The 9,219-nt window shown below is 35.7% G+C and overlaps 2 protein-coding genes across 2 annotated transcripts; one reads left to right on the top strand and one right to left on the bottom strand.

Moving 5' to 3' along the window:
- The first annotated feature begins 311 nt into the window (after positions 1–311).
- On the top strand, positions 312–6,526 carry LOC111998056 (CDPK-related kinase 1). The gene is made up of 9 exons (XM_065767415.1): positions 312–1,614; positions 2,584–2,714; positions 3,318–3,359; positions 3,475–3,603; positions 3,861–3,912; positions 4,695–4,802; positions 4,881–4,943; positions 5,066–5,233; positions 5,946–6,526. Exons 1-9 carry the CDS (start codon positions 1,129–1,131, stop codon positions 6,081–6,083), a joined length of 1,317 nt encoding a protein of 438 aa, XP_065623487.1. The 5' UTR covers positions 312–1,128; the 3' UTR covers positions 6,084–6,526.
- A 1,687-nt stretch (positions 6,527–8,213) lies between these two features.
- On the bottom strand, positions 8,214–8,750 carry LOC111998065 (uncharacterized). The gene is made up of 2 exons (XM_024030183.1): positions 8,345–8,750; positions 8,214–8,218 (listed from the first exon to the last, which is right to left on the bottom strand). Exons 1-2 carry the CDS (start codon positions 8,748–8,750, stop codon positions 8,214–8,216), a joined length of 411 nt encoding a protein of 136 aa, XP_023885951.1.
- Between the last annotated feature and the right edge of the window lie 469 nt (positions 8,751–9,219).

Genomic DNA, 9,219 nt, shown 5'->3' with positions numbered 1-9,219 from the left:
TCCACAAATTATGCAGTTTTTGATTTCTGAAAAAAAAAAAAAAAAAAAAAAAAGCCCTCCAAAATGAGTTTAAAAGCTCTAGTTAAAAGAAGGAAAAACTGCAATTATATACTCTACTTGTCTCTGTTCAATTATTATTGGAGTAAAAGTGCATCAGATATACTATTTAACGTGTTTATATTCTAAGAAAAAGACATTTGATCTAAAACCCAAAAAGAAAAAAAAATTCAAAAAAAAAAAAAAAACAGCCTTTCAAAGCCTACAAAAGCAGGTCAAAGCTCAAATACACACCCAGAGACAATGTTAGCTCAATTTCTTAACTTGTTACAATGTTCACAAAATAATAGAAGTGAATGCAAGCAAATGCATCTATCTTTTCTTGGTTTTATAAGATCAATAAGGACAGGCTGGAAGGATCCAAACCCAACCCCACTTCCATAGTAGTTCCATTATTATTAGTGAAGAAGAAAAGAACACACTCTAACCTCTAATTAAAAAGTTGATATTTTTGCACACAAACAAAAAACCAGCAGCAAGAAAAAAAATTAATAAAGCTTACATAAAGCAGAAAAAGGGAGACTTGGGTTTCCTTCCTTTTCTTGCTGCCTCTGCTAAGCATCTTTTCCTTACTTTTTCCCCTACTCTCTCTTTCTCTCTCATATTCTTTCCCTCCTCTTGTAGTGTATATTTTTTACTGGGTTTTCTTTTCTTTGCTTTGCTTGTTTCTACCTTCATTTCCTTGCCTTTGCCTCTGCTTCAAGCAGAATTTGCTTCTTGTTTTGGTGAGTCTTCTTTGTGAGTTTTCCTCTCTGGCATTGTTTGTTTAATCACAAAAGTTAGTTTGCTTTCCTTGTTATTAGTTTTCCTTACCTGGGATTCTCTTTTTTCATCTTGAATTTCCTTGGAGTTTGATCTCCTGGGAAAATTCAGGTGCTGAAATCCTTTCTGGGTTTTTGTTGATCATACTCTTTAGCCTGCATAGAAAACTTCTCTTATCAATTTCCACTTGTTAACTGTTACAAAGTTTTGTTTTTTAACTTCACTGTTCATATATTGTTCACAAAAGTTCGAACCTTTAGTTAATTTCTTGGCAATTCTGCTTCTATATTATACTGGGTTTCTGATTCCATGGGACTCTGTCATGGAAAACCCATTGCAAATCCACAAAACAAATCCGAAAACTCGTCACTTCCGGGCGAGAACGATCTTGTCCCAAATTCCCAGACCCCAAAATCTTCCAACTTTCCCTTCTACAGCCCAAGTCCTCTGCCTAGTCTCTTCAAGAACTCACCTGCAGTCAATTCTAGTGTGAGTTCAACTCCTCTGCGCATTTTTAAGCGCCCATTCCCGCCTCCTTCGCCGGCTAAGCACATCCGGGCATTGCTGGCACGGCGGCATGGCTCTGTTAAGCCTAATGAGGCCTCAATTCCTGAAGGAGATGAGTGTGAGATTGCCTTGGATAAGAATTTTGGTTACTCCAAGCAGTTTGTAGCCCATTATGAGCTTGGAGAAGAGGTGGGGCGTGGACATTTCGGGTTTACTTGCTCTGCTAAGGCCAAGAAAGGGAGCTTGAAAGGTCAGGATGTGGCTGTCAAGGTTATACCAAAATCGAAGGTCTGGCTTTTTCTTTTTCTTTTTGGTTACTTTGATCTTCTATATTTGTCTATGTCTGTTACATGTGTTCATTGTTTGAGCAGTTATGTTCAATGCAGTGTCATTATTGAATTCGTCTAGTTCTTGGATTGCTTATGTTCTTACATGTATTTATAAGACAGACTTATCTATGGAAGAATTAATTGAGGCCCATGTGAAATTTGTATCCTATTGGGGCTGTTCTTAGTTCTTACTTGATAGAATAAATTCGATGGGTTCTTTTTGTTCTTCTGATAAAACTAAAGTGGAAGCATGTTGCTGATTGTAAAACATATCCTGAGACTGAATGCATTTTGATAGCGGTTTGATTTTGATGTGGCTTGTTATCTGTTGGGATTGTTGAGACTTGAAAGGGGATAGGGTGTGATATGAAGGGTTATTGGATATATCATTTACTCCACTCAGTTGTGTGTTGCAGGTATTCTACTTTGCGTACGGCTGTGTGCTGTCATGTTAGGCAGGTCTCAAAAGCAGTGTCAAAATTTATACTATTCTTATGTTTATAATAGATTTTTCTCTTCTTCATAGTGATGAGATTGTTTATGTGTGTATGAATATGCTTAAAGTGAAAATATCCAGTATCGTGACAAATATGATGGGGGCTCAGTTCTCTCTGTTAGACATTTGAAGATCCTTAAATATATGGTTTGTTTTGGCTAAGGTTAAGGAAAACTTGTCTTTTATCATAATAAAGTTATGATTGTGATATTTCAACTTATTCTTATAAAGTACTAGGTAATTTCTCTATGATTGTAATTTCACTTTTATAGTAGAAAAGTACATTTAAAGAACCCATATTCCTTCCAAATCATTGGGCATAAATACATGTATGAAAATTGTTAATAATTATCCTTGTCCTCTTGGCAATGGATTGTTGTAACAATAGAATGACTGTTGCTTTCTTATTGAAAGGGGGGTTTGTTTGTGCAGATGACCACAGCAATTGCTATAGAGGATGTACGAAGAGAAGTGAAGATATTAAGGGCACTATCAGGACATAAGAACCTAGTGCAATTCTATGATGCCTATGAAGATGACGACAATGTTTATATAGTCATGGAGTAAGTGTAGAATGCTTTAATTTTTCTCAGGATATATCTTATTGTATTACAATACCTTTCTTGGTCTTTTGGCTAAGATAAAATAAAAAGATATAAACAGAACTTGAATGAGTTTTATTTGGTAATGAAAATTAGATTGCAAATTGTACATATGGCAATCATACATAGATGTCATTTCTATGTATATAATTCACACTTCTCAACGTGCTTCTTGTTGCCATATAAATTATTGGGATATGGAAGCCAGTTTTACCATGTTGTTTGTAATATTAAATGGATTTGACATGGCTCAGTCATCCATATAATCAGCTTACAGATGCTTCATATGAGAATAATGGACCAGTTGAATATTCTGATACTTGGAAAAAGGTTTGGCCCTTGTGTTGTATGATATCCATCTGATATACTAGGATTTCTAGGGATGCATGCTTATCAATGTGTTGTCCTCTTGCCTTTCATGTTATACATTTTCTCTGTTATTATTTATTCCCAAAACAGTGATAGGAGTTCAATATTTGTTTTTAAGTTTCTAAATTGTCTTGATGAAAGCTACATCCTTTAAAATTTTGAGCTCACCCTCTTTATATATGTTGCATTCTTCAGGTTATGCAATGGAGGTGAACTGTTAGATAGGATACTTTCAAGGTGCTCTTATTCTTACTAAATATTTTCTTGCATACCATAAAGTGGGAAAAAGATACGCCATATCTGCCTGTTATATAGCATTTTGACTGGCTGAGTTTCCATTTTTGTTTTCTAGGGGTGGAAAATACTCAGAAGAAGATGCCAGAGTGGTTATGGTTCAGATTTTAAGTGTAGTTGCCTACTGTCACCTTCAAGGTGTTGTTCACCGTGATCTGAAGCCGGAGGTAATTGACTCAAAAAGATTGTAAGTTATTTAAACCGTTACATTAGGGAAAAAAGAAAACAAAAGATGTCCTCTTTTTTGGAGTTTTCTCAGCTACGGATGCTTTGAATTCCTTGTTTCGCGCTTACCAAAAAAGGAAAATGTGTCANGTTTTTTTTTTTTTTTTTTTTTTTTTTTTTTTTTTTTTTTTTTTTTTTTTTTTTTTTTTTTTTTTTTTTTTTTTTTTTCTTTTTTTGCCTTTTGGCATTACCTATTTGTATCCAAGGTTTTGACAGTAGGTCTGATTGTGCCCTGGTTCCAAAACTACCCAGTCAGAAGCTTTCAAATCAGGTCTAGTAACCTTGGCTGTAGTGCTGGTATATCAAGGCTGACCTAGATTGAGCTTACCAGCCTGCTTATCTTATAGGCTTGAAGCTTCCAAGATTATTTAAAATAGATAGTGTTGTAAAATACACGCAAAATAATAAAATAGCAAGCACCACAACACACAAAAATTAATGTGGTTTAGCTAAATCCAAGCCTCATCTACAGGCATTACAACCACACCTAAACTTTCACAAAAGCTCTCAAACATAGACTAACCCAAAACCCTAATGGACTCAAGGTGCTCTCAAACGAACACACTAGATGAAGCTTAGTTTCTAACTCTCTCTCTCTAGACAAAGCTTGTCTTTTAACTCTCTCACACTCAACAAACTTAACTAGCAAACCTTCTTACTTCTTTTCTTTTCAATGTGGGAACTACTAGTTTTTAATGGAATTAGTGCACTTCATTATTTTTTAGTTGATGTGGGATTCCAAGAACAATAAGGAATTCTCTATACTTCTATCATTGGCTGGACTTAACAGATAGTCATTATAATTTGATTGGTTGACCAAACCAATTTATTGTAACTTGTAAGGTTGGGCAGGATGAGCCTAAAATATACAACTGTTGTTCCAACCAATTAAATTAATGAGCAACATGCGCCCCTTCATCTGGAATTTGTGATTAAATTATATATTCATCCATGGAGCCATGAATGGAGTTAATACCGTTTACATAATTTACTTGATATGAACATTGGATACGTTGGGAGTAGTAAATATGTGAAGTTTTGCCATTGTGACAGGCTCTTGCAAAGACATTAACTGTAGCTCAGCTTGCTTATCTGCGGGAACAATTCATATTATTAGGTCCTAACAAAAATGGATTCATCTCCATGCAGAACTTTAAGATGGTCAGCTCTTTTCCTAATCTTATCTTTTCTTATTTTAATACTCTATGGAGCCATTATAAATATTGGTGGATTTAGCAGGGTATGGTAAAGAACTCCACTGATGCAATGAAGGATTCACGGGCCCTAGATTATGCCAACATGGTAATGCTGTAAAAAAATCATTAGTTTGTTACTACTGATTTCCTTAATTTAATTAATGTATTTCCTAAAAAAATATGTAATGATAAGAGTGGTGGCTGATTGTCTACTAGTTTATGTTACAGATTAGTTCTATTCAGTACAGAAAAATGGATTTTGAAGAATTTTGTTCGGCTGCCATAAGTGTGCATCAGCTGGAAGGAATGGAGAGCTGGGAACAACATGCAAGGCGTGCATATGAGCTGTTTGAGAAGGATGGGAACAGACCAATTATGATAGAGGAACTTGCTTCTGTATGCTCTTTTTCTCTCTCCTACATGTATTTCTAGTATATATAGAACAATGTGTGTAGAGTTGCCATCTGGTCCCCGCCACCAATCCCGACTTTCCCTTTTTATTTAGCCCAAATAGTTTTTTGGGGCTGGGATTTTTATTTTATTTTATTTTAATTATGACTGTTTCAAAGAGCATGAAAACAATTTTATTTTAGTTTAGTTTCATATAGAAATCACTTGCATTTACTGTTGGTCAATTGTATTTTGTTCTAGATCCTATTACCTAATTAGGTTAATAGTATTTTACCATTTTTGTAATTCAATATATTGGGCTTGGCCCAAGTCAATTAGAGTTAGGGTTTATCCCTAGTAGTTTATATAAGCTTGCTATTTTACTCCAATGGGGACAAACTGACTTGATTAATGAAATTTCTGTTGGAATTTTCCGATAGCTTGGTGATTCCAAGCAAACCTAGCTGGGGAAGCCTATAATTTAGGTAGCTCTAGGTGGTGAAGTCTAGGGTTTGTCTTGTTATTTTTCTTGAACCCCTACACATATATGTTTTGCAAACCTTGTGTTGCTTCAATGACTTGACTATATAACTACTTCAGTTTCTCATTCAAACGTTGTTCCACTCCTCACCAACTGATCCAAACTTAGTAAAACTAAGAAACATTTTTTCCTTCCAAAATCATCACTCTAATAATTTTCTTCAATTATTTTTTCCAGGAACTTGGACTTAGCCCATCAGTACCTGTTCATGTGGTTCTCCAGGACTGGATAAGACACTCAGATGGCAAGCTTAGTTTCTTGGGGTTTGTCAGACTTCTCCACGGGGTCTCTTCCCGCTCATTTCAGAGGGCTTGAAATTGAACTGTGCTACACGTAATTTTTCCCATACTCACTTTTCTTGACCTGAAGTGTCTCAAGGTGACAAACTGCAAGCTTGAATTCTGAGAACTGCCCTAAATGAGCCAGTGATTTGAATTAGTCAAGTGGTGGGATGCTGCAAGCCATAAAACTGTAGCTGCTGTTGCATTTGATGCTGGTGAAACCATGTGCAACATGTTTCTCATATAATTTTTTTCTTCCCACTTATATAAGGCCCCTTTTTTTTTCTTTTTCTTTTTTTAAATGATTGGTGCTGTTGAAATTTAGAGAAATGTACAGATGAGGATAGATTTAAGAATGTATGTAGAATTAGCAGACTGCTTAATAACTGATGTGAGTTTTGTTGTCTTCAGGGTTTATCCCTCGAGTACCCAATGCACTTGATTTCCTAATAAATTCTTCCTGTGATTTACTTGCAACTTTTAGTTTAACCGTCATGTCCTTCTTCGTGGTGACAGCAGGGTGACCAGTTAGTTGATATCAATTATGTACTAATAATAAAGAAAATATTGCTTATTTTCCTTGGGTCTTTTAACTATAAAACTGATGAAAAACAAAAGGAATTATTGTGGCATTAAAGTGTAGCTCGAATTGTTATATTTAAAGGAACTTGTCATTTGAAATCCCCCAATAGTTTGTGTTCACATTCTCTTGTTCAGTTCCTTATATTAGGGACAACTTTGGGAGGTAGTTTAGTAGTTAGAAGCCCTTACAACTCATCACACCTACGAATATGGGAGATCTGGGAGTTATGGTTCATGTAGTAGCATGCACCATTAGTGCCTAGGTGGCCTCATGCCGGGTTACAATGTCATGAAAATAAGCAAGCCTAAGTTCATTTATCGCTTAAAAAGTGAAGATTTGGTTTCATTTATTGGTGTGTCAAATTTCGTGGGGGAGCTTTGTATCATTGCCTTAAAAGACTTTCACCTAGCTTAAATATAATAATTACAAAACTCTTTTTTTATAGATAAAATAGGAGATGATATATTATGGAAACAAAAAACAGATCAAGTTTAATTACATCATGAGAGGTGTATTGCCCTCAGGATTATCTACAAAAAAAGGAGGACAGACATTACAGCATGTTGAACAAAAGTAACGCTTTGAGTGTATTCTCTTATTCTTTCTACTTGATTTGTTCCACTCTTAGCCAAAAGATCTGCAACCCCATTAGCTTCAAGGTAGATATGTTGCAGCTTAACGTCCCACTGTCTCCCTAGCGGGTCCCTGCTGCAATAAAAAACAACCATGGACATTCCAACAGAGGGTTTGGATTGAGATTTGAGAAGTTAGAAGCTGAATAACAAGGGTAGAATCAGTTTCCAAGTAAATAAATCTAAAACCCAATTCCCAAGCCATGAGAAGACCATATCTAACCACCCAAAGTTGTGCAATGTTGTTGGATGTAATGCCCAAATTAATAGAAAAACCTTTTAACCACTTACCATTATGATCTCGAATGACACCACCTGCTCGTGCTTTACCTGGGTTAGTCGTAGCACTATCATCCGTATTTAAAGTGACATAAAGAAGATGCGGAGGATTCCATTGAATTGTTTCCTTAAACCCGCAAAGACGCCTTAAATTCATGGAGAACAAGTACATATGAAAAATCCATAATTCATTAAAATAAAATCAAGCTTACAACAATCTTTAATTACATAAAAGAAGGCTATAACAAAACATTTAAGTTCACAAAGAATAGAAAATATCTCAAAGAACATCAATACATCACAAAGCTCTCTTAAGTTCACAAAGAACAAACAAGCACCTCCTAAAAATACGATTCTCCTTTTATTTATTTATTTTTGATAATCAAATACGACTCTCCTTAAAGGTTAAAAACAATGCCTACTTCCATCACATCAGAGAAGCTATTCAATTAATTGGAAACAGGTGACGAATTTGCAGACACATTCAACACGTCAAGCATAGGGGAAATTTTGCAACTTCCAAGCATTTTCTACCAAATTATATGCAACCATTTTCGTTGTAACAATTATAGGAATTGGGTTAATAATGACAGTAATGCTAGGACCACAACATTTTTTTTTTTTTGAGGAACCAACCCGTAAAGTTTTTGATTATGAAATACCGGTTAAATCAGCCTGAAATACAAAAACAGCAGGTAGGGGAATAGACTCCATCCACACAACATGGTCTAAAACTTGAATAGCACATCTAGCTAAACTATAAGCAACTTTATTACGTATGAGATTAAAGTAATTTATTACAGCCGGTAAAAGACTTAACATCCTCAATCAGTAAACCAATGGGAGACAAGGACTGAACTTCAGCGGATAAGGCTTGAAAGATCAACCATGAATCCCCTTCCAACACTACATTAGCAATCCCAATTTCTGCTGCAAATTCCAGCGCCCTGGTTGCTGCAAAAGCTTCAATTTCTGCTGCTTGATACACCCGTGGCACCTGCTGAGAAAGAGATGCAATAGCCAAGTCACGTGAGTCCCAAATAACAAATCCAATCCCGGACTTATTCTCCGAATCAAATGTGGCACCATCGTAGTTGATTTTAAACAAATCAGTAGAGGGAGGCTGCCAGGATACATGAGAACGAGGTTGTGGTGGAATTGCAGCGGGCTGGACTGCACTAAGTTCGTTGTATCTGTACTTTGTCATTGGTGCAATTTGTGATACGTCACAGTGGGGTTGATTGAGTCGAACTTATGGCCTGTTTGGAAGTTTAGAGAGGGAGGAGAGTAGAGAAGAGGAGAGTAGTGGGGAGAAGAGTAGAGGGGAATAGTTCCCCTCCACCTTGTTTAGATGTTTTTAAAATTAGTAAGAGGGAAATGAGTAATTAGTCATTCCCCTTGTTTGGATGTTTTAAAAATTAGGATAGAGAGAAGAGGAAATGATTAAAATAGATAAATTTACTCATATTTGAAAATAGACTTGCAACATTGGTCTATGATTAATTTAGAAAGGATAAATTAGGGAATTTAATTGGACAATAATTTACCTACTCTACTCTCCCTCCAAATTTCTCCAATTTGGGGGAATTAAAAAATGAGGGGTTAGAGGGAGTTGAAACTCCTCCAAACTCTCACAAACCCCTCCCCATCATTCCTTAAAAAACTTCCAAACAATA

Source organism: Quercus suber, unplaced genomic scaffold (genome assembly GCF_002906115.3).
Source record: "Quercus suber isolate HL8 unplaced genomic scaffold, Cork oak 2.0 scaffold_25, whole genome shotgun sequence".
Taxonomy (NCBI): domain Eukaryota; kingdom Viridiplantae; phylum Streptophyta; class Magnoliopsida; order Fagales; family Fagaceae; genus Quercus; species Quercus suber.
This window is presented reverse-complemented; position numbering and strand designations above follow the sequence as displayed.

Bases quoted from the DNA above. Each gene is read 5' to 3' on its own strand.
- LOC111998056 (XM_065767415.1), top strand. From the start codon at position 1,129: ATGGGACTCTGTCATGGAAAACCCATTGCAAATCCACAAAACAAATCC. The intron at 3,360-3,474 runs GTGCTCTTATTC...TTTGTTTTCTAG, and splicing joins TTAGATAGGATACTTTCAAG to GGGTGGAAAATACTCAGAAG. The intron at 3,604-3,860 runs GTAAGTTATTTA...TTTTGACAGTAG, and splicing joins GTAATTGACTCAAAAAGATT to GTCTGATTGTGCCCTGGTTC.
- LOC111998065 (XM_024030183.1), bottom strand. From the start codon at position 8,750: ATGACAAAGTACAGATACAACGAACTTAGTGCAGTCCAGCCCGCTGCA.